Below are 26300 nucleotides of genomic sequence, written 5' to 3' on the forward strand. Positions count from 1 at the left end.
TGAAATGCTCTGGATTTCTGAAATGTTTCTAAGATTCTCAGAATATTTATCTTTTTTTTTTTTTCTGAAATCAGCGTCTGCTGAAATAAAAAGAAAAAGAAATAACTTTATTTAAATAGTGTCGTTGCAGCTCACAGCTTGAAAATATGAGCTTGTTATACATCAAATATTAATCAATTGAAAGCACAGATATAATTTGAGCTATTTTTTTCTATACCCTGTTATTCCTAGTTTTATTCCTTCCCTAAAAAGCATGCACTCCCTCTGAATTGAATCTCCAGAGTTAGCCCACAGTCAAACCCCAGGAGACAGCAGGCAGGCTACACCTCTTTACCTACAAGGCTGGAAGAGGCAGATGCAGAGCTGGTGAATCAGCAATTGAAGACTCCCCAGCACAAGCCTAATCTCAATTAATACTTCCAACAATCTCCTGTCTCTATTGGCAAGGTGGGACCCTGTGGAGTCCTACATCTTGATGCTTTCTGGATCAACAGGTGATGGTTCAAGCATTGCCTTCCAAAATCCTCTTGGGAAAAAAAGAGTAGGCTGGTCCAAAACAACCCAGTCTAAGCTTACTGGGTTCTGTAGCCATGTCAGCACCACCTCATAGAGGTGTATTCACTCCAGGAATATATATAATGGGGTCATACCACTTGAATCTGCTGGTCTGATGCACCGCTTTTCTGTTGCGTCCAAAACCATTGGGTGTGTACAGAAACAGTTGTAAGATCCTTCTGTGTTAATGCACTGGCCATCAATACAGCTGTTTGGGTCCTGACATTCATCCGTGTCTTTAAAATGGAAGGAAATGTATCAAGGAAAGCCAGCACAAAGCAGTCCCATTGTGTTAATCAGTGTTTATATTTTCTTATATTAGGAGCAGATTTCCCTGCATGTCTTCTGTTAATTATCACAAATATCAATTGCTGGCAGCAAACTCCTGCTTGTGCCCATGGAGAAGGACAGACAGATCAGCAGGATGCTGACTTCTAATCCTCAAAAACTAGGGAGCATCTGGATGAGGAGGCTTGCTGTGGTAGTAGTGCCAGGCATATCCTGCATCCAGCACAGCTGCAGCTGGTTCCCAAGTTCCTATCCCCTTAGGACAGTACCAGCAGGCATTAGAGGTAGGCATGATCTCTGAGAGTTTTCATGAGCTCAATGGGAGAAAGGATTGACTTATCTGGCTACGATACTTCATTCCTTAGTTTGGGTTGGAGAAGAAAAGCAGAGATTTAGCCCAAAGGGAATAGCAGACCATTTTACTTAAAATAAATTACATTAAATCAGAAAACAAAACCAAAACCAACCAACCTTTGTAAAGAATAATCTTAAACCCAGTAACCTTAAACTTTTATTGTGGTTGCAAAAACTACTTCCTTTTATTATGCTATTGTGCACATTATGCATGGTTTTCTGCTTACAAAGCAAAAGCCAGGGTCACAGTTATGAGCAATTTTCAGTTGAATACCTGAACCAAAGGAGTACAAGGTTCTGCAGACTAAATTGAGCTTATCAGTGACCTGAACTGTAATTTCACATTGCATATTAACTCCTTGTGGAAAACAATCTGTCCTTGAAAAAAATACCTGTGTTAATTTGATGTATTATACTAAAAACAGCACACTTATGAAGTGTAAGGTAGGCTCACAACACACTGTCTTTCACTGCTCACCCCACGTACAAAGAACAGAAGACTAAACTGTAGCTGTCAGAGTGAAGCAGCAGTATGTATATAAGGAGGGAGCCACCTACCATCACTCTGTGCTGCCTGCCTAAAGGCTGGTAGCAGCTCCACCCTTTGCACTCAAGAGAGCACAAGGGACTGCTCTGGAGATGCAAACTCCTGGGAACAATTTTCTGAAAAAGGAAGCAAATAAAGCAGACTCTGCTCTACATGCCATTGCCATGTCAGCCTGAATTGCTGCCCAGTCAAGCAGACGGGAAGGGAAGTGACCCAGTGCCTCTTAAAAAACTGCTACTACAGGAGTTCGGAGGCCCTGTGTTCCTCCCCTTACTGGGAGTACCGCAGTTCTGATGGGAATTCTACTGTACAAATCTGCTTGTTTTGCCCATCTGCATACCATTACAGTGACAAGACCACTTTAAATAAACTTACCAAAGCACTGGAGCTTAACAGGGTCATAGTACGTGCCCTGTTTGCAGTAGCACTCATAACCTGGCTGCGTATTCAAACAGAAGCCATTTTTACAGATTTCTTGTCCAAAGAGCTGGCATTCATCAGCATCTGTGAAGAAAACATTAAAAGCTGCATTATTATAATCAGCATGAGGCCGTGCAGAGGAGCAAGATGGAATAAAGCCTGTACATGTCTTTGTTCAAGCAAACAACACTGTAAACAGAGGGCCCCAGCAGCACCGATATCCATAGGAAAAACAAACATGGTATGGAAGAGGCAATGGTGTGCAGATGGCCAGCATGCAAAAGGGAAAACTGGTGGACCATGACTTTCCCTTTCTATTGTCAGAATCACTCTTGTGGCATACACACAGTAGATAAATTGCCTACAGAACAGAGCAAAGCCTGTGCCACTGAGAGAGCCTGCAGGTCTCATCTTCCCTTTGGTACCACATCACTCTTAGCTCCAAGCAAAACAGATTTAAGACCATGGCCTGGCCTCTATCTTCCAGTATTATTTGCTTTACCCACGGGATTCCCACCATGAATCTAATCAAATCACATCATCTAACTACAAAACTAACTAAGCAGTTATGCTTAGGGACTTTGTGACTGCTTTCCTCTCTCCATGCAGTTTGGTGACTGCTGTGCATGGTGGAGAATCCTCAAATATGCACTGCTTGTGACTTAGCTTTTCAGACCTGTGTAAAATAGTTCAGTGGAGGCTTCCCAACAGATAGGAATAATTGTCTGTTGCTAAATGTAAGGCTGCAGCTACTAGAGCCACCAAGTGACAGCTGACAACCTATCACAGTTTCAAATGAGGCTAAACGTTTTCAGGGAGGTTTCACATCAACTGTATGCCAGCTCATACATACCTTTTCACAGTTGTACACATTTTTTCCCAGCCTTATATTTATGTATTTGTTACTGCTGGAATTCCATTCACTTCCTTTTTTCCAACCTACTTTCATTTACTAGATCTATTTGCTAGAATAGTCTGCTAAAACTAGGCTGATATTAAAAATAGCAAAAAAAAAATAAAAAAAATAAAAATGCAGAGTGTGATTCTCCGCTCAATACCAACTGTCTCATTCCACAGCCTTCTATAGACTATTCACCATTTACTCTGGGGCAGTATAGATTTTAGCCCCAAACTGTCATTTCCAGCTCTACAGAAGTTTGAAAGGTGAATTATTCAAATGCTTACTTCCCCAGAAGAACTGAAAGAGCTATAAAGCTATTTATCTTTGTAGTCACTCTTCCAGCCACTAAGTGGCTTCAAACATTAATTATTTTTTGTTTGTTAAGTTTGACCGTTTAGCAGCAAGAACAATGCAAAGATTAATTAGAAATGTTATTTGTTGCATGTCTTTTTGCTATGGAACAAGGGTAAGTGTTTGGGGAAATGTGGGAGAACCTGAGAGTAAATTCAAGGAAGGCTAGCTGACTGTATTCACTTCTGATAGATAATATCAAATAAGAAAATCAGAGTTGGTCCTACAAGCAGAAGCTTACGGACAAAAGCAACAGAAACATGAGTTAGTGTAACAGAGAAATATCAAATTACTAAAACTACTTGTCCATTTTTTGTCTGTCCTCTGTGCCGTTCCTAAGGTTATTACAAAATAAACATATTGAAAACAGAAAAAGTCTTATTGTGGCAAGGATTTGTTGAAGATATTTCCAGATGCAGTATTTCCACACTTCAGTATTTACGGTAGCTAGAGATATTATCAACCCTGAGGTAGCACAACAAAAACAATGCAGATTTTGTCTGAGATACATTTGGACATCCTATCCTGCGCACACAGCATGTACCAAATCCCCATTGCAAATATTATACAGAAATCTCTATAGAGATAAATAATACACTTAAACAATCCCCAAGTAAAAATACTCTCAGAGAATATTAGGTCCCTCAAGAGCAGCTCTGTGACAGCGTCCTGACTCGTCTAGATGTAAACTGTCAGCCTAGCAAACACTCGCCCCTGCTGCCATCCATCTCAGGTCTGCTTTCATCCCATGACACATTTTCTTTTACCCCATCTAAGCTGGAGGACAAACAAGACACCTCCAGATAGTGGAGGTCTTACACGAGCACCCTATTTAAACACCCACATGAGTTTGAATGAATTTGTGTATTAGTCCCTTATAATCTTTAGTATCTTTTTCAAGTTCCTGCGAGGTAAAGAGGTAGAATTTTCCTCATTTTGTGAAAAGCAAGGCAAGGCATAAAGAAATACTTGATGAGAATAACACAGAAAGATACAAGTAGGGCAGAGAACTGAACTTAGCCGTGGTCAACTCAGTAACTGGATAGGAAAACTGACCTAGCAGTGTCCTAGTCAGTGAGGAAGAGTAGTTCAAAAAAAGTACACATAAAAATCATTAGGAAAAAAATCTTTTCAGTCCTACCAGTTTTTGTCATCTCTCAGAATTAGGTCTGACAGAGCAATCATTTAGCTAGAAGCAACTCTGAAAAATGTTTATCTATCAACCACGTGATAACATGCCTCTACTAGTATTACACTTTTTAAAATAACAATTTTTACTGCATATTTTTGTGATGTGAATACACAGTAACTTCTACATAAAGCTTTTGATTTGTAAAACAGTGATTCTAGTAGGTACAAATATATAAAATTTGTATATATTTTTAAGATACTGTAACTACTATGTAACCCAAAGACAATATTTTGATTTCATTTTAGCTAATAAATGCAGTGTATTTACACCATATGCTGAGGAAAATTAATTTCGCCAATTATTGATATGGATGGCTACGTCTCAAACTTAAAAAGGAATTTCACTGATCTAACTCTTCTTCTTAGTGATGCCAACTCCCCTTTGTCCACACCCACAGACTCTGTCACTCACATTTCCCTAGTCTTTTGTTCAGTAATTATTTCATGAAGTTCTGTAATGAAAATGCCGTTGCTGCAATTCTCTTCAGTTTTTATATTCATCCTCACTTGTAGGTCTAATGTTTAACAACACTTTCTCTCTCCCAACTCATTTATCTACAAATTTACATTCATAGATTTTCATATGGAAATTAGTATTTGAGGTTTGTAGAATCAGCACCTATTCTTACAGTCTGTAGCACTTAACATAAAATAAACCAGAATATTACAGAGATTGTACAATTAATATTCTAACTGTCCATCAAACAGTGATTTTCAGTAATGTTTCATATCACAAGCTGGTTTTGTCACCTTATAAAATTTGAATTAATATGTTTACTTTGCTGGCTCACATTTCTAGTCAATCAACTACCAGAATGTCTGAAATAATTAAACTTAATACAAGTCAGTACTGACCTTTGTAATTCTCAGCAAGAAGCCCGTAAGATGATTCTCCAGAAGGAATGAAACCTTTCCCTTCAGGACACAAATCAGTAAATTCAGCTAGAAGAGAAGGAGAGAAAAAACATATGCTGTTCAGAAAGTTACTCGTGTACATGTGTTACATTACAGAATCACAGAATCACATGTGTGTTTCAGGGTAGTCTGAGAAATCTGAGGCAATCTTTTGCCTTATTCACATCTATCAGGCAATCATGCACACCTTTAGATAAATGGGGGATGTTGGTCATAGAATCATAAAGGTTGGAAAAGACCTCCAAGATCATTTGGTCCAACCATCCGCTTACCACCCAACTTTGCCCTCCCCTGAGTTTGCAGAGGTAGCCTTTAAAAGAAGAGTTAGGGAACCCAAACATCACAGAGCTCCAAGGAAACTAGTTTCCCTTGCTTCGTGGCAGGAGAATATAATCCTTGCTGTGTTTCATGGTGCTCTGCAGTTATAACAATACCAGTAGCCAAATTATCTTAACTAAAGCTAGCATGGGCCTTTCTGAGCTATACTGCAAGCTACAATCTAGACGTACCCCAACTGAGATACAACCCCCTGTGCACATTCTTCAAGCCTTAAACAGGGAAAACACTAATTAATTGCAACAGGAGAACATGGTGTCGATTACAGAGGGAAATTATTTAAAGCATCTTGGAGGTTCTACAGAATCAAGTAATCCTAACCAAGCAGAATCTTTTCTTAACACATTTCACTACGGTTTTAGTGATTTTAAACTACAGTTACAACAGGAACTAAACAAGATGATACATATATGTGAAAAGTAATCTTTAGTGTTTAATCTCAAAAAGTTTATACATGTTCTCTCTTACATGATTTTTTCCAGCTGGATACTGAATTTCAGCCATCATTGTTTATGTTTCAAGTACTGTTTTCAATATTTGTGACAACTATAGTATGGCTATGTTTTTCTAATTTAATATTTAGAAGTTAAACAATGGTCCGCAGACAACATGATTAACTGTATTGTTCAGTAAGTAGCAAAACGTAAAACTAATGCCATAATATACATCAGTAATTCATAGTGGTGTAGAAACAACATTACAAAGAATAACTGCAGACTCAAGAACATTGTAATGGTTACCTTTGTTTCCCAGCTTGTGGGAAAAATCTAACTAAAATGTCACTAAAGCATCTGGAAAAAACTTTTGTGACAATCCATCTTTGCTTAAAATCAGTTGGAGATAACGCTGCCCTGTAACAGGCCACTTTTATCTCTAGGGTAACTGCAGTGAAGCCAATGGATTTACACCAGATATGAAGTATTCCTACTGACTTTTCCTCTGTGAAAGTCTCCACCAGATAAGTCATGTCTATATTTTACAAAATATGGGATTTAATGGGTAAGCCTTCTCTGATGGCAAAGCACGCTAATGTTAGCATAAACACAATGCTTCAAAATTTTACAAATGGATAGACAGCCTCCTCTTACCAGTTCCAAAGACAGGGCATGGGAAGATTTCACAGTTGTCACCCCAGCCAGCACCCAAAGTACAGCAGCATTCCTGTTTGGTTACATTAGACGTAAGCACGTTGTCACAGAAATTAGCATCATTCAGATTGTAGTAGCACTCTTTCTTTCCATCTTCATGTTGATCGGCCTCTATTGGCAATTCTAAAAGAGAAAAGAGAACAACTACATAAGATAACATGTGAAATACATCCTTTTTATAGAAGAATTAGGAGAGCCATAATACCCCTGAAGTTCACCACAGTGGAGAGCAGCATTGTCTAGTTAAGAAAATAGTTAAGCACAAATTTTGGTTTAACCTTTTTGTTCTTAGTAAGAATGATGGGAATTTATAACAGTTCTTTTCCAGACTTATTCTCCAACTTGACGGAAAATGGAATTCTTCACCTTTTCACTTTCAAGTGATGCATGAACTACCTGCTAGCATGCTTAAGTACCTAACTATCGTGTCCAACATGATGCTTTCCATGTACGAATCTTGAAGCCCTTCACAGAGGTGAGCAAACCTTACAACCTCATTTTACAGATAAAGGAGCTAAGGCACAAACTGAAAAGGATGGATTCTCAAAAGAATTAATATTTCCTTTTAATTTAACTGGGAAGAAAGCACAGTCCACACTTGAAAACAAGGTCTTTTATGATTTTCACAAAAGTAACTGTGAAACTCAATCGTAAGTAGAGGAATATAATGCAGATGTTAAGTTAACTGACTCTGTGTTTTATTTTAAAATAGGCTTTACAGGCATACAGCCAAGAAATAGTACTTCCTGCCTTTTGCAGTTCAGTGGGTCCTCTGATGGTAAATGCAAGGACTGGAGGTAAAATACTCTTTTCCCATAGATCCAAACAACAAACAAACAAACAAAGAAACCCTATTAATAGTCAAAGACCTTTCTAAAGCAAGGTGCTCCTTAAGTACATGAAGGAGTGAGTTTGAAAATAAATACATAGTTAAAGCTTCTATATGTGCAGAATCCTGCCAATCTAACCTTGCACTTCCACAAAAATTCTCCTCAAGAGCTCAGAAGTAGAAACTATCACATAGGATTGTTATTCAAACCTAATGAATACGAAAAACTTTTCATAAGCCATCCATGAGGTAACAGAGCTGCTTATATTTGTTAATCAAAACCAAAACTTTGTTCAGGAGCTTTAGATACATTTTGAGGTGACTGTTTAATTTCCTTTTCTTTTGGGACATTCTTTATGTCTAGCACTTAACAAATATTGAGAAATATTCATAAAAACCTACTACAAATTATTGCATGTTGGCTGATTTTCCATTGTTTGAGATTCGTTCATTTCTTCTCAGCCTGCTGCACAATATAGCAAGCAGCAGACAGTAACACATGTCCAGGTGGGAATTAAAGCTATTTTACACCTGAATGACAGCATGTTTCAAAATGCTAGAGTAGTAGTAAGACCTGAACAGTTGTAGTACATACTCCACCTTTGCCTTGCAGCTCTTTTTAAGAAAATATTTGAGGCTGGCCAGCTTACAAGTTGTTGCACAGCTGGGAGCACCAAGTTCAGCAGACCTCTGCATCTGCTCCTCCGTCTGGCTGTCTCATGGAGGTAAAGCTCAGGCTGTCTATGCCAGATACAGAACGGGTCTTTTCTCTAGTCCCATCCACATTAAAAATAACGGCTGTGAGGTGGGTACTTGAAGGTAGTGATTGTCCAACGGATGCGGAAGGAATTAAATGAACTCCAGCTCATTATCTCAAGCCTGTTATCCCTGCCCACCCTCATTTCCCCGAGCTGATGAGGCAAGGCAACTTTACTGAGCATGCAAATACTAGATTCGTTTTGAGAAAAGCAGGTTTAAAAATGCCACTATGATTGCCTATTATTGCACTTTAATAGTATGAACGTGTGTAATAGTTCTTTTGGCTTCTCATTCCAAACAGACAATTGGATTTATTTCTATTTTCCTCAGAAAAGTGACTGTGTCTGTTTTTGGAGATTGAGGGGCTGGCAGACACCTCCATTCAAATTTAGTACAATGTTGCCACCTACGAGGCAAATTTTCCTTTGCTCTTTTGCCAGTATAACTAAGCTGTACATTAAAGGAAACACCCAGCTGAGTGCTTTTTTCATCTTTGTTAGTTTAGTCTGTGGTCTCCCCTCATCAGATAATTACAATTTTCCATAATGTGCTGAATTTCATAAAGTATGGTGGTTTTGTGGTATCAGCTGCTATCCAATAGGAACTAAGTTAAGGCTATCGTGTGTCACAGAAACTCAACTGAACTATATCTGTTATTCCAAGGTGAGAGAGCGGTACTCGAGCCACCAAATTATACATTTTCCTTGGCCATTTGCCATCTGTCTAACTGAATCAAAGCCAAAAGCTTAAACAGGAGAAAAAGCATGGCAATTTTCGCGCTGTTTACCAGCGAGAGAACAGCAGAAGCTGCCTCAGGAGGAAGAGGGAAATCTCCTCGTGTGATTGTTTATTCCCATTTTACATATGATGTGTGCGTTTCTCCTCCCATTATCTGTTCAGCGGCTTAAAAGTCTGTTGTTTACACAGCTGTGACTGAGGGTTAGTCAAGCAGGCGTCATGAATGTTTGGAAAGCAAATGAGACACAAATCTTTATTATTTTTTTTTTTTTAACCAAGACCAGTCTGTGTCTACAAGCTTATAATTTCTTTCATACACTATTAACCATTTAGCTAACTGGTTGTTTTTGAAAGTAGTTTTACTAAATATTTTGACCAAATATGATAGGAAATCGATACTTTTTTTTTCATATAATTGGTTCTTTCAGGTGTTTTGTTGTTGTTTGAAAATGTAAAATATCTCTCTACTTCAGGTACTCTGGTAAAGCAACATAATTTTATCAGGTTATTGATATGACTGTTATATTAACAGCCTAGAAGAGAGGTTCTATATAGCTGCTACTAGACTGCACTATGAAGTACTAATTAGAAATATATTTATATGCCTTAATATAACTTTGATCCAACAATGTATTTCAGAATGTGATGCAAAAAAGTGCATTAGTGTCATAGGATTCAGTGGATGATCAGGATATTAGTATAGGCTTAGACTTCGGCACACTCATATATTTGCCTAAGTAATGGCCTGAATGACAGTGATCTGTGAAAAACAAAACAACAAACAAACAAACAAAAATTACCACATATAGAGAGCTGATGGGACCTTAAATATTGCAACCCTGTACCACTGCTTCTTGTTCACTGTTGGAATCAGTAAGGTGGTTTCTAAAGTGAAAATCACCATAACAAGTTTATGACTTCTAAAACCTCAGCAAATACTCTGGTGACTGAGCAAACGGCTTGAGTAACATACTTTCTGAACTTGATTTTATAGAACACAATAAAAATACATTTGGTATGTGCCTACAGTCAGGGTGCACTCTTATAGATCTCTCAACTGGCTCCACATGTTGCAAGCTGCAACATGTAATGTGTGTAGTGTATGTCCAGAGACACGTAAACACACAATTCAGGAATTACATGTTTAAAAACATTATCTAAGACCACGTTCATACATGACAAACTCAGATTGTGATTTAACTTAGAAAAACATGCACATACCACTGTAAAAAAAATAACAGAAGCATGAAGAGTTTCCCTTAAAGTCTTAAAGCAGAACATTAGAATTTAGGAAGGTTAGAATTTGTATTCAGGCACAAAATTTCTAGCTTTGAGGAAGCTTCAGGATCAGATTTATTGGTAGCGTGTTTTTTTTTTTTTTTGTAGTGGCAGTTGGTTAGATTGGAGGGGATTTGTTTTAATACAAAACAGTCTAGGAAGGATTCATACCATGTTTGGACACCAAACCTATGATTTTCATCTATAAATCTTAGTAAAATACTTTTAACCATCTTGCCCTAAATAACTGATCACATTTCATGTAACCATGAGAAAATGCCTAAATTAGCTGTAGGCGGGCCCCTAAGTGGGCCCGAATAGCTTAGAGGAGTTCTCTCGCTGGAATCCTTTGATAGCCTAAACTGTAATCCAACCTTCTGATCTTACTGACCTTTCTGTATGTAGGCCAGATTCCTGCTGATATACTTATGCTTACACATATGCTTATTCAGAAATAATTAAAAATGTTAATAAGGATTATTACTCTAACTGCATTCAGCTTGGTACTTGCTATAAGTTCATAATAAATGGCCTTAGCAATCTTGTTAAAGAATAAATCAGAAGACTCAGTAATCCAAAACAAGCATCTTCTTTTCTTAGGCACAAAGAGGTACAGAAGTACACAATAACTAGTTCTTTCCTCCTTCCTCTTTTCTTCCTTCTTAACTGTTTGTTACATTTTGTGAATGGCAGGGCACACAGGAGGGGAATAACACAATCAAACCTAGCACAATTACTCTTCTTTGTACGTGACAATATGGGGTAGATTTCCCAATACATACACTGAGAGGATTGCTTTAGGACACAGCTAACAGATGAACTTCTATCAAGTGAAATCTAAACAGAAGGAAGTACCTAGACCCCTAAAAGTAAGTAAAGAAAAAACGTGAACACGCTATTCCACAAAGGAACCACATGCAAAAAATAAGTTCCCAAACAAAAGTAACATTTGAACAATTTTCACCCATTGTTAGAAATGCCATCCTATTTCCACCTGGAATGAGATGCACAGACATTTCTTTATGCACAAAATTGCAAAATGAGAAATAAGCAAAAGCTGAGTAAAACACATTGAACTACAGATATCTGCAACCGGATAACAGATAAAATTCCTCCTTTCTCAAAATAGGCATGATGCAACCTAGTGCTGACAGATGATGCCCACATGCACTATAGGGGCTCTCAAAGCACTGCACATAATTTGAGTATGTGGTTTGTCAACACTTTGGGATGCGTGGCTCTTCCATCGCTATTTGCAGGGAGGTAGCAAGCTATTCCTATATGATTGTGCTGCAGCTGGTTAATTGGGAAGGGTTGAAGTATTCACTGTTGGGCAAACCAACATAGCTGCTGTTGCCTATCCTGCAGTGACCACATGGAACTCCTGCCCACTTACAAATGGGGAGAAAAACTGTTTTTATTTCCTCTTCAGTTGGCAGCTGCACAAGGGCCACCCATTTGTTCCCAGAATGAGACAGGAACAAGTTAAATGAGCAGATGTAGGAGAATGAAGAGCAAATTGTCAGCTCCTGAAATATCTAATAAAGAGAAACATGGGGCAGTGTCACCACTTGACTCAGTCCCTGAGATCTTCAGAAGCAGAAACCAATTTATAAGAGGAAAAAGAAAAAAAAGAAAAGAAAAAAAAAAGAAAAAAACAAGCAAGGCTGTAGGATGTACAGGAAAGCAAATGCTTTTTGAACTAATGGCAGTCCTTTCCTCCTTTTACTTTGGAAGACAAGTAGTAACAGCTCTGTAGTACTGTCACTTTTCCTTATTCTAGTCTAAGAGCATATGGTGTGAAGAATATCCCACTGAGTCCTAATTCGCATGCCTTCCAGTCTCCTGTGTGAGATCTTCCTCCTTGATGGTCTAATCAGAGAAGAGACAAAGCTGAACCACATGCTCTGTTAGGCCCCAATCAATGCTGGAGGGGAAGGAAGAATGGCTTCTTCCAAACCAATTGCAGCAAAGCTATGCTGATGAGAACAAAATAGAGCTAGTACTGACAGCAGAGTACTCATCTGTTCACAGTGCAATCAGCCACACTGTAGGTTATTTCATCCCCTCCCTCTCACTAGTAACAGTTGGGTATGTCCTTTAATGCTCCCAGAACTTGACTTCTTTTTACCATGCTCAGGTGCTCTGCTAACTTTGTCTTTGGTTTTGTTTCAACCAGTAGCTGAATTCTCCCAAGAACCACCCCCTCACAGTACCAAAACAATGATGTCATTCACATCTGCAAATCTTGAGAATATAATTCAAATACTCTGGAAGAATTGCAAATGGTACTACTTCAGTTATCATCAGTTCCCCACCTAAGCTAATCTGCTTCATGATGGAAAGGTACTGCAACACTGCAAGCACTACTTGCAAACAGGAATGGAGGCAGTGCCACTGGGCATTGCTTTTCTGCCTCAGCCATCTTATTTTTATTTTTCATTCCTGTAAGCCCAAATTATTCTCATAAGATTTTGCAAAAGTTTCGGTTTGTCAGTCAGCTGTTAATGATATTTCACAGGCAACACCTGGAGTGCTGCTGAGTGCTACATTCAACGATCTAAATACTTGGGTCACAGATGTTTCAGCCTTGTAAACAAATTGAAAGACCACAAGTGAGAGGAGAAAATAGCCACAGCTACTTAAGCTCTAGAGTCTGCATCCTGGCAGAAGAGACAGTTTTTTTCTAAAGTTTTCCAGAGGCTAGATCTGTCTGCAGTGTAAGAACAAATTAAGAAAATACCAAGATTTGCATTCCAGAGAGGAAAAAAAAAAACTGTACACATTAATTCCTTCATTTCTTGTACTCTGCTGCTCCTTATCATAGTCTTGTTCTCTCCAGACTGGATCGGTGTAAAAATCTAGAGGCAACTTTGAGAGTTCTAAATTCATTTTTAATTAATGTATTTCTGGTAGTATTTGCAACATCCAAAACACCTAAATGAAACCTCAAAAAATCTTTACAATGAATTACTCAGAAAAACAGGACAAAAGATGGAGTAAAAAAGGAAGGGGGAGCACACACAGTGACCGACAACTCAGTGTTTTTTCATTTGGTTTTCCAAACTACCGTTTCTGAGTAGTCATATTAGTACTACATAATGCTATGAGAAGACCACTACGCAAGCATTTCCACCGACTTTACCTTTGCATAGGTTACATGTTCAGTAGAAATCATGACAAGCATGCAAAAAAAATCTGCTGGTATTTTACCTGGTGAGGTACGGAAGCGACACTGTCCGGTCATCGGATCGTACTCCTGGTTTTCATCAGAACACAGGCAGAGGAAAGAACCATCGACGTTTTCACAGAGGGCTTCACCACATACCCCACTCAGCATTTCACATTCATTCACATCTGGGGAAAAAGGCCAAAACATAAATCGATTCAGACCCACTGCTGACAGTTTTTTCTTTTATCTGCTGTATCTGTGCCAATATTGTCTGCCAGATTACAGATGTGATCTCTGGGGAAAGATTAAAAACTCACTAATGCCTAAGTGGATTCATAAACAAGTAGTTAGGCCCTTTGAAATACAGGTACCTGAAAGCCACAGTACACTTCATAAAAATATTGGTGCTGATTAGGTGCTGCTTGTAGACTGGAACACCAGCTTTCTTTCTTTCTTCCTTTCTTCCTTTTTTTTTTCCCCCTTTTTCTTTGGGTTTCTTTTTCAGTTTTAAATACTTGCTTTTCTTTGTACTGTTTTCTTGGGATTTAAGATTCAAGCTCATTTCATCTGTTTTCTTAAGAGCTACTTTAGCCAAACTTGTTCTCTTTATTATCAAACTTCCACTAAATTCAGGGAGCGAAATGAGAACACTTTGGTGTGATTCAGACTGCACTATGAAAAAAGAATCCCCTTTTTTCCCCTCAAAATTCCATTTTTCTCATGAACATTCACTGAATAGTGAACTCTCCACTCACACCTCCACTGCATGCCTCCCTTTATGCAAGTCCTCACAGGCTGCTTTGCAACCCACAAAGGTTATTCCTGAGAGCCCCTGCAGAACAGTGCAAATTTCCTATCCCACATTTAGAAGCTCCAAACTACTCATAACTGTGCCTGGCCAAGTAAAAAAAGAAAAAAAAAAAAGTAGAAAAAGAAAAAAACACACAGATATTTTTTAACTTGGATTCTATATAACTGCTAATTAGTCTACCCTGAAAATGCTTTCAATTGATGGGAGAGTTGTCTGCTGTTTAAATAACGGTTATGAACTATTCTTAGGATGACTTAACTTTACTCCATTTTAGGTTGCTAAAGTTTTGAACCTTCTTTACCTTTGAAAATCTACTTAGTCTTTTTACTAATGCCAGAATATGAAAATTATAATTTGTATATCACAAATCAGAAATATCTTTAATCGAGTAGGGTTTAAAGTGTAACTTGTGAGGCAATGTTTTATCCTTTTTACCTCTTATCCAGAAATAATGAAAACCTAGTTATATGACTGAATGTTGATTTTTGTGTGTTTTTATATTTAATTGATGGTTTGCTCAGAAAATGTATTTAGGTTTTTCTTTATCTTTTTGTTAGATTTCTATCTAGAAGGAAGAAGTCATCTTTGAAGAATGTTGCCTGGCCAGGAATTATAAATACTTATCTTTCTCCTAAAACTGTTTTGCTGGATAACTGGCATCAAAATTTATAAGACCATTTTATAATTTCCCACCATATTCTTGAGATCTCATGTGTATAAAATAAACAAAAAACTGAGAGATTAGACTCAAAATTTAGTTTTACACCAACTTTTAGGTTTTTTTTTCTTTCTTTGCTTAATTGGTTTTCACCTGTGAAAAATCACATATGCATTGGTATGTTGTAAACTAAGTGCTAAATGGCAGGAAAAAAATAGTAATAAAACTATTTAATATATTAGAAAACAGATATAAACTCCCCTGTACAACTTCTAAGTCCTTTCTGCTCAGTATTCCATGTAGGCCTGTGCTCCTGGTTAATGTGTTTCATCCTGATTCTGAGTTGAAGAAATTGCTTAATGAATACCTTTCCTTGATCTGGTACTAATTTTATATTAGAAACTTGTGCTGCCTCAGAAGGTTCTCAGGTCCAACCATCGCTATTAACAACAGATATGGAAGCCTATTACTTACAAAAGAAACATGCACTATTTACACATTTACAAAAATCTCATGTCTTTTCACAGGGCTAGGTATCTTTCTTGGAGTTTGAAGCCAATGTTAAAATGTGTTCAAATACAATGTGCACAGGGAGGTGTGCCGTCTAATTCAGACTGGCTGTACCACATGCCAGACTTTATTTCCTGTAGGAGGTAGTACAGACTTCTGGTTATTCAGTTAAGAGACTAAACAGATGTTGCATTTAAGTAGGCTAAAGCATTAAATTCAATCTGTTACAATTTATGTTTGCGAATGGTTCTGACATGCAGAAGTAGTGGGTTTTCTTGTGTTACTTTTTTTTTTTTTTAAAGAGAGAAAATGAGTGGCTCAGCTTATTTGCTGTTGATTTCCGTTCAATCCTAATAACAGGTTTTCATTAAGTGGCTACACAGTTAAGTTTCCACCTGGCACAGAGTTCAGTGAATAAAGCACAGCTCAACTTCACTACTAAGTGGCCCAACTTGAACAAAACCAAAAATGTTCTTGTGAAGAAATGCATTTTGTTTATAAGCTGCTTTTTGCTCGCTAGAACCTTGCAGGAGTGACCAATTACATGTAGAAACTCACCTGTACAACCTTGCCCATCCTGTGCATCCTGATACCCCTGGTAACAGAGGCAGCGATAGGAGCCATCCATATTTTCACAGAACCCATGACTGCCACACAGTGTGCCGTTCATACATTCATCAACATCTGCAAAGAAGAATTTAACATCAGACAGGCAATGTCGATGTGACAATCAAAGGCAGACACTCATGAAGAGTGCAGCAAAACAACAGATGGGCTGTTTTTGCTAACAGACACAGTGATCTCTCTCTATACACTGGAAAGGAACACACAAAGGACAGACAAAAAAATAAAGAGCATGTACAATTTTGATGATTGTTTCAGTGTTAATTTCACAGGAAATATCTCATGTCAGACAATGATTTTTGTCAACTACCTTCCACCTGTTTCACCAACCTGCCCAATCATAGCATGATGCTATGTGCCACAGAATAAGACGTAATTTAAATGTGACCATCTCTCCCTCCAAATTTCCTACAGCTTCTGCCAGTGGAGCATTACATAGTCAACAACATGCATGAAACTGAACCCCCTGTGCAAGAAGAGTTTAAGAGTACAGTCAACATCCCTTGTGTAGAAGTGCTGAACATGGGCAAAATAGTTTATGCGGTGCTTAGAAGTGCTTGCACAGATCTCGTTCTGGCTCTTGAAAGAGAAGAGAATTTCATGGTGCATGTGGTAAGTGGTAAGTAGCTACAGACCAAAAATTCTGGTTTTAATCCTTTAGGTTTACACATACGAATAATGTTATTCACATAGGCAAAGAAACTACAATGCTTGTATGCTTTCCATACTCATCCTTTCATTTGTAGTTCCCATTTGTGGTTTGCTGGTCTTACAAGTAAAAGTCACTGCGTAAGTCTGTTCTGTGACTCAGCTGCCCACCAGCCTATAATCACAGAATCATAACAAAGCAGAGCTGCTTTGTGGCAGAACATGGTTTATTTTTGTAAATGTATTACAAGTGTGAGGAATATATTATCTTCACTTGAATTAAGACCTAAAACCAAGGCCTTGACCATTGTTCAAGATGTTAAGGTGTGTTTTTTCAGGAGGAAGAACATTAACTCAGAAAACTGGGAACCTGCCAGGATACTAGGATTAGTACCTTCTGCCTTCTGAATTCCTATGCAGTTTGAAGCAGAGAAGTTATTGCTGCATTTCTTTCCTAGGAACCATTACAACTGTAAAGTAAGGTTGGTATTCACTTGTAATTTTATTCTGTGCTGTACCTCAGGGGTAATTACATTTTAAATGGTGAAGAAAGTGACCTACTTTTGATCTACCTGGGTACTAGCTAGGTCATTAATTCTGCACATTAGGGTAGACCTTCATGTGACAGATCTCACCAGCGAAGGCCTTAACCGCTCGCTGAAGTAAAGGGCTGATGGGACTGAATCCTGCACTGACACAGAGAGGGCACCTTTGAACAGGTGAGCAGCACTGCTGTTTGGTGTCTTTCTGAAAGAGTAGGGCTGAAATGCAGTCCTGCCCGCTCCCTCCAACTGTTCACAGCTGTATCAAAGGTTTAGAAAAGTCAACAAAGATGCAACTCATTCTTCTTCTCCTGGCAGCACTCGATGCATACGGACATTTTCATTTTTTAACCATGTCTGAAGCTCAGTTGAAAGGGAATTGGTTCTATGTGAACCACGTGGTCACAAATCCCCATGCTATCTGCATTACCATCCACGGATTTCCTAACAGGTTGCCTGTTGTGCTTCCCTCTCACTCCTTAAGCACCCAAATTCATCCAAACATGCTTCTGCCTGCCTCAGGCTGAGACTTTTTTTTGGGGTCCTGAAAAACAGCCTTTCCTCTTTGCTGTGGTTGGGGTTGAGACAGGTTTAGAACTGCATATAGACACTCAAGACCAGAAGAGGCTATCCACATGATGTAGCCTGACCACTGAAATAAGTTTTAAAAAAAAAACAAACCAAACCAACCACCTCCAGCATTTTTTTTAACCAAGTGAATTGTGGAATCGTAACATCTTTTTCATAAAGGCATCTAATATCATTTTAAGGTTGTTTAAGTGATGGAAAACTCACCTCTCACTGAACTGATTCACTGGTTAATAATGTTCAGCTAAAACACAAAATTCATGCAAAAACTGTACGTACTAAATACACTGAAATCTAGGAGACATTTATGAATATAATTATTTTTAAAAAGTACTTGTAGATGGAACTTGCAGAATATTTTATTTGGTTTGTTGGTTTTGTCAGAAGTTCCAATAATCTTTTAATCTTGATTTATTAAACAAAGAAAAATATTAAAGGAATTAATTTTATAAAGGGTTATTTTTTATTTGGCAAAGAATATAATAGCTACTGTGTTTATTCTGAAGGAACTGTATATAAAAACGTGAGTGCTTTCTGAATAATGAAGTTTATGAAATCTACCACAAACTCTCCCAAGTAGAATTAATTCAGCAGTAAGAGAAAACAATATATAACTGTATTAAAAACACTGTCAAATGTGAAAGGTTAAGTATTCCATTTGATACCCTTTCTTTTTCCAATCACCATAATGACAGAATTATAAAAAGATGGATATGGAGTTACTGGGAGAAAGATAAAACTATCACATCAGCAGCTATCATTGTTTTTTTTTTTTTTCATCCTTCGCTTTTGCTACTGAGTATTAGACCTGCATGACATTGTAGATTAATTTTTAGTCTCTCACAGTCTGGAGTTTCACATATCTGGGCAAAAAATCTTAATACTGTATCTCTTATTCAGAAGGCCCAGTTAAGAAGGGAATTCAATCCGAGTAAACAGTGGTGAACTGACAGCCAGGAATTTAAGAAAACAGACAATAATACAGTGTTTGTATTTTCAGTGGCCGGCTATAGCTTAATAACAGGAGTTCCTGAGCCACAGGACACTTACACTGTTAAAAGCCTAGACAGAAGAGACAACTGGGGATTTTAGAATTACATGAATTACAGTTTTGCTTTTATTTAATAGCTAAATATTAAAGAAAACAAATAGGGGAATGGATCATGGTCTCCAAAAGTAAACTAAGGTCACTGACTAAAAAGCTGCAGAGACAAAATTTGTGATCATAGCAAGTACCCTAATTTAGTATATAATATGCAAAGAAGATGGCTTTGTTTTTAAAAAGCACACAGTCTGAATATGACTGGATCTTTCAGTGCTTGGGAAATTACAGAGAAGGTCCAAGCACCAAATATTTTTCCTTGTCTAGACAGCTCACTCAAAGGACTCCTGTTTTACAGCCGGAAAGGGCATTTGTTTCTTTAATCGTGCTGTAAAGCATGAACCTTATAATCGGCAATTCTCATGCTATACAGACACAAAGCAAGGGGAAAAAACTAAACGTGAAACTAACATATCCTGTGTCTATACAGCAAGTAAAGCAGCTCTCTAATTATGACCTGCTTTAGAATCCACGACTTGGTGCTGCCTGGTTTAATCAAAACTCCTTTGATCTAACGTCATCAAGATCTAAAGAAAGGCAACACGTGTGCACTCAAGCTTACTTCTATTCAGCTCAACACCACGTTCTTGTTTTCTGCCAATGTGAACAAGGTGAACATACACTTAACCTCAGGCATGATATTTAAAAATTGCAAAAATTTACATTGCAAAGCGTCTGGAAGAGGAACTATTGCTAGGACAGCTCTGTACAGTGCTTAGGAGAACAGAGCTGTGCTTCTGACACATAAAAATCACTGTTATGAGAGTATCAGGGCAATGAATATTTGAATACAGATTTTGGCCATCTAGAGACAATGATTCTGGATGGTCGTTCAAACATTGCAATGATGTTGGTAAGAAATAAACTCTTGTTTTTCCCTTTGTGTTCTTATTTCTTTAGCTGCTGTGCAAATAAGAAGTAGCTGTTGTCCTAAAACATCTCTATCAGGAAATGTGAGAAAGTTGGTGAAGTTTATTTATTATCCATTGTGAAACAAGAAGGTAGATCACAGGGGCATGAGCTGGAGATGCATGCTTGAATCCATGCTTGGCAGAAGCTTGAGCTTTCTTGCCTTGGTATTTAACCAGAGATTTGGTGAAACTCAAGTTGTCTACTGCATAAAATTTATTCCATTTAACATAGAATGACACTCTGCCTCAAAAGGAGTCATAGAATGTTACAATACCCTTTTCTTAAAATTGCCTTGTCTTCCCTGCAAGGGTAGAATTACAATTGTGATGTGTGGTTACAGCAAACATATACTCTCTTAAAATGTCTTTGGTGGTAGACGTAACAGTTATGCACTGTTTAAAACTCTGCTCTTTGATTCCTTGATTTTCAGACTTCTTAGGTATGCAGACACCTTAAATGATGGACGATATAGCATCTTCATGTTGAGATTTCCAATTTATTCTTTGATCACAGACTGATCTGTGGATTCTTCACACAAGCATACAAAGGCTCAGAGGGATGACAGATACTGAGTGGACAAGGAAAGGAGAAGGGGATATGAGACAGCAAATGAGGGACAAGGAAGAAGCAGAGGTTGCTGAGCACTGATGGGATGAATAAGTTCTTTTTGAGTGCCTCTTGAGGCAGGCAGTGAAGCTAGGGGCTTGCAGCAGACAGAAAAAGTGAGGGAGCGACTGAGAGACAGATGGGATTGGACACAGAGACAGAAGAGGTGCTTGGGGCAGGATATTGACTAAGCATCAGAGAATCTCTAAACTGAGTTTTTGCCAACACAGTTGACTTGCAGCCAACTGGGTAAGACCCTGCCTTTACAGGAACCCCTGAGAGCTCAACAAGGACCTAGGGAGTGCTCCGAGAGCCTCCTGTTCAGAGAGCCTGGTGCAGCCAAATTGCTGAACATGGGGCCAGGCAGCAGTGGAATGTCACTGCCACAACAAAAGTTTGTCTGCACCTTGGAAGAAGACAGTCTCTGCAGCTGTTCAGTTTTCTTTGGCCAATCGCCATAAAAGCTCCATACCAGAACTGAACCACATGGGGTTCTTAAATGTTTCATGTTGTTGTTGTTTCTGACTTTTCAAAAAAAAAAAAACAACGATTCAAACTCATACAAAAACAGTCTGGAGATATGGAAAATCTGTTCCCCAGGCACAGAAAGGCGTCTGAATCCAGCAAAATTTCCTCAGGTTCTTTCTCTGATGGCATAAACAGTTATTCTCACTCACTTAACTAGAATTAAATTCACAGAGAAACTTCGTGTAAAGAACAGTAGCTTCTGCGGCTGGGAGCCACATCCTTTCTCAGTACCTGGAATGTCACACATTCCTTTTGTTTTTGATCCTTTTGTTTCATCTTGTCTTTTTGCACGAAGCTGACTCCTGAAACTAACACCAGTACAAATACTAACACTGAAGTCATCAGTATTCCCTTTAAATGATTTTCTTCAACTATATAATTGTTTTTATTAAAATGACAGAATGGAGAAACTAGTCATGGTAGAAAAGGAGTGCTGCTGCTGCAGAAGACTAGAAGTACCCTTGCTTCGCCAAGCTATTAAAATACTTTTCCAAGTGCTGAATATGAAGTCTGATCTGTATTCCATACTCACCACCAATTACTTGTGAAGCACGGTCAACTGGTTTTGTACTTGTTGTTTTATTCTTCATTAAAAAAGTTCCAAAACTACTCACAATCCTAGAAACAGATCTTATGATTTCATCCTTTTCTACTTAGTAAAACCGTGGCTTTTTTTTTTTCTAATAAAGATTAACTTTGTACTGCTTTATCATACGTGATGGTAATCCGTCCCTGGAAACTGTGCTACTTATTAACTGTCAGAGATCCAGACAGAGAGGATTCACTATTTATGGTGTATCTCCTAAAATTAGATGCCGCTAACATTTATTTTTTTTTACAGTTGTGTTTCTGTTCAGTTTTGCCTTTTTAATTTCTGAGAGTTTTATTTCACAAGGTTAGAAAGTCTTCCTCTAAATTTGGTTTGGAATAAAGTGTTTGGTTTCTACTAATAGCAGGCTACACTTTTTATTTTTTATTTTTAAAAACTATGTTCAACAGTGAGGCAAAACACCTGCTACTACTTTTCTTGCTGAGAAACTGAAGATATTTAACCATATCCTTCGTAAAGACTGAGTGAGATGTATACATGCTGCCAAGAGAGTCCATGAACATGCTTTTAGCAATTGGTTACCAAAAAACTTGGCATTGTCCTCATTACTTGGGATCATAAAATGCTGGCTTCTCCACCAATCGCTATTCAGATTCATTCTCTCTAGTCTACTTGGCCATGCTCTTCTGTTACAGTAAGAAAATGTTTCTTACAATTTATACCATGATCACAATAAATAGTAAATGTTTAGAGATGAATAAGCAACAAAATATCTGTAGGATTTTTTAGTTACCAACAATAATTAAAACACAAATGTTGTGTTTAATGCCATACCATATCTAAATATAGAACACACATTCTCTCACATCAGCATAACAGTAATACCCTTGCCAATAGTGTATTTCATGTCCTTAGTTATTATATTACTTATTACATATCAAGTTATACATCAGGTGAAATAATAATGCTGTTTTTCCTCCGGTAAAAGTAGGGGAAGTAAATGCTACGGAAGTTTCCACACATCTCTACTGAAGGAAGAACCTTTTCACTAGTCCTAAGTGAACTGATGAGAAGAGCTGGCCTGTGAAAACCAGTCACATGAGGATTTACTGGCTTATAATTTGGAACAGAACAGCTTGCTTACTTCTTGAACACTTGAGATCCACCACCCATAGATTTTAACACTGAGCTATCTCTGCCCAGGTCTTCTTTGCATGCATCCCGCTGAACTACTACAGCATAACTTCTTCTTCTTCAATACCATTACTTTTCCCACAAGGCTTCTTGCCTTGAAAAGTCCTCTCATCCATAAGAACAGCCATTCTTCATCCAGTCAGGGGAATTTATGTTTTCTGTCAGCATCACTGACTACATAAAGCCACATATCTTCTTGGTATCATTGACCGCAAGTCTCCTGTTTTAAATTAAGTGCAGGAGAGCAACATCACTAGCAAGCGTGTGCTTTCCATTAGCAACGGGACATTTCCTCGTGCTATAACCAAATAAAAACCTTAGGAGGACCTAAATTCCAGGCTTCTTGATGTTTCTCACCAGCATTATTACTGTAGCAACTTATAAGCATTTCTTATAAGAAAAATACCTGTATGAGCATACTTGTATAAGAAGCGTAAGCTGACTTTACCACTGCAAAGATCTAATTACTAAGATTTACTCAATTTCTGACATTTCAAAATGTCTGAGGTGCTATCATTGTCAGCATTTTACAACTTCTCACTGGAGCTAAGTTGCATGGATGCTTCATCTGGTTGTCAAGGTCTTGACAAGGCAAGTTCTGCTGTCTCACATCCAGCAATAAGAACATTTAGGCAGCTCAGGCTTGCTGCTAGTGCACATAAGACACTGTAAATTAAATGACGCTAAATACATATGGCAGAAGGACTACCCATCTGAAACCTCTTAGAAGTCCAAATTCCAATCTCACTTTATTTGCATTTTATAAATATTTCTTCTTTCATCTATGCTATATGACAGAAATAATTTTTCATCTCTGAATAGACTTTCATGTTATTACAGGTGTCCACTGGTTTCACATATCTTAATATAAAGATATAATTCCCATCTTTGTCATCATTTGCCATTGTTATGTCAGTATTCCTTCTTTTTCACTAATTTCTTTTGCTTACAAAAATATAATCCAATGTTCAGATGGCAATTTTTTTTAAAAGTCAAGAGAAGTAAAACAGCTTCTAACAAACATTAACTCTATTGTGTCGCCCATTTTGTACAGTTCCTGTTATATTTCTTATGACACAAACAGCAACATATCATGCCATGCATTTAAGAGGAAAAAAAAGAGATCTTTAGGTGGCAGATTGATAAGTTAATATTATTTTTGCAGTATTACACCCAAACTGACTGCTTTTCTTACCCAACTAGTAACAGCAAAGCAATGGGAATGCAGGGGAAAGCATTACTATGACTTGTCTCACCTTCGCATGTTCGGCCATCTGCAGACACAGAAAAGCCCTGCTCACATATGCACTGGTAGGACCCATCTGTGTTCAGACACTCGCCGTGAGGTGAACAGAGGTCAGATCTCTCACATTCATTGATATCTGCAAACAGAGACATTAATAGCTTTGCAAATAATCATTCCCTTAATATTAAGCCTAAGTTCAATTAGTCTTAAAAGAAACTTTTGTATCTACTAGCTAGGCAAATCAGGCTCTTTTTCAGGAGTAACCAAATCTTGTGGGATCTTTTTTAAACTCTGTATAAACATCAGTATGTTCTGATTTATCATACTCCCTCTATATCACTCTCTGCAACGAGGATGAGCAGATGAGAGTGATTTGTGAGATGTCAGGATAAGCTCTACACAAGCCAACATTTCTTCTGCATTAGGGGAATTCTCAGATGGCTCCATCTCACTGCTTCTTGATTGCTGTATGCTTGTCAACTTTGTCCATCTGGCTCCATGTGTTTGTGTTACCAGCAGGTCTGGAGTTGCATCTTTTCCAGCAAGTTGATTTTATACAACTTAAAGCCAAATACTCATTTTTCTTTTTTTCTTATGGGGAGTGGTCCCAAAAGTTTGGTATATAAGTGTTAGTAATCATTGTTCTTTTTCTGGAATTTAGAAAGCATTTTTCAAATACTGACTTTCAAACTTACTTTTGTATCTGAAAACCAAGCATTTCTTTCTGATTGATGTTTTCTTACCAACAAAACCTGCCATCAGAACTCAAAGATTACATGCATTCATTCTTTCATTTTTTTTCAAGAGGTACATTTACAAGAATTGTAAAAAATAAAATAAAATAAAATAAAATTTAATTTGTGGTATTTTGCTTTACTGAAACCTTTAAGAAGTTTTCAGTATCACACTGAGATCAAACACAAAATTAGAAAAAAAATTTACTCAAGATGTTTTCATCCATCATAACAGATAGCAGAATTTCTTACTCTTAACTGTGTCTTTTATTGCTTAGATTCCAGCCATCCTTAGAGCCATACAAAATGCATAAAAGTAGACAATAATTTTGATAGACTAGACAAACTGATTTCGGCACTATTATTTCAAGTCCCATAACACCATTATAGAATTTTCTTTAAATGCAGACTGATTGTATCTTGTGTATATAAACCTTCTAGGCCAGTGTCCTGAAGACATTGCACATGTGGAAAGAACAAAGGCAGCCTGGGGAAGGTAATATCTGTATAAGGTGCTAAGGGAAAAGTCAGCGTGCTGCATTTCACACAACACCTACATATAGGAAGTCTTCTATGAAATCAAGGCAAATGTAGACCAATGGCATACTCTGGAAAGCTCTTTGAAGGTGTCCAAGACAGGTAAGTTGGGAGATCAGCAAAGACAAGTGCAGTACAGTACCTTCTCAGCATGCACACTGTTCTCAAAACTAAGCCAGTTTTTTAAAACTGCCAGAAAAATACTGGAAACCGTAACAGCTGATTACACAAGGGTAGAATGACATTTAAAAGACAAGAAAACAAAATTAATAATGTCAGGGAAATAGAGTTTAATTTGTCTGAAAGAGAACACTACATTCTTTATGATATTTTGGACTCTTTTCAGCTTTGCTCCTAACCAAAATACATGTTCTTAATTTCTAGCCTAAATTTTAGTCCAGATTCAACTTTGCAGATACTGCATTGTGACAGATTTGCCAGTTTAATTCAAGAGTTCTCTACTTTCAATTATCATTTCTTTTGATGGTAAGAATGCTATGATTAAATTTCCCCTATATTTTTTTTTGTTACCAAAATACACAGCTTAAAATTATTCAATCCTTTCTCTTCCAGGCCATCTTTTTTTTTTTTTTTTTTTTTTTTTTGTGTTCATCTCTGAACTCTTTTCAACTGATCAGCATCCATTTCGAATTTTGGGCACCCAAATGTCCAAGTACAACCATGTGCCAAGAGCAGCTGCATAAGTGCAAAATAGAGGTAAAAAAACC

At 37.7% G+C, this 26300-nt stretch overlaps 1 protein-coding gene across 8 annotated transcripts in view; it reads right to left on the reverse strand.

Annotated features, from left to right (window-relative positions):
- Positions 1-26300, reverse strand: part of LTBP1 (latent transforming growth factor beta binding protein 1) — a 201735-nt gene that overhangs the window by 18153 nt on the left and 157282 nt on the right. For 7 of the 8 annotated variants that reach the window (XM_066993883.1, XM_066993888.1, XM_066993882.1 and 4 more), the window contains 7 exons: positions 24312-24437; positions 16320-16445; positions 13824-13967; positions 6947-7129; positions 5463-5549; positions 2120-2248; positions 651-791 (listed from right to left, as the gene is read on the reverse strand). In XM_066993883.1, coding sequence (XP_066849984.1) covers positions 651-791; positions 2120-2248; positions 5463-5549; positions 6947-7129; positions 13824-13967; positions 16320-16445; positions 24312-24437 — 936 coding nt within the window. The remainder of the gene's footprint in view (positions 1-650; positions 792-2119; positions 2249-5462; positions 5550-6946; positions 7130-13823; positions 13968-16319; positions 16446-24311; positions 24438-26300) is intronic. The other variant, XM_066993884.1, reaches the window with a different exon arrangement.

Source organism: Anser cygnoides, chromosome 3 (assembly GCF_040182565.1).
Source record: "Anser cygnoides isolate HZ-2024a breed goose chromosome 3, Taihu_goose_T2T_genome, whole genome shotgun sequence".
NCBI classification, from domain to species: domain Eukaryota; kingdom Metazoa; phylum Chordata; class Aves; order Anseriformes; family Anatidae; genus Anser; species Anser cygnoides.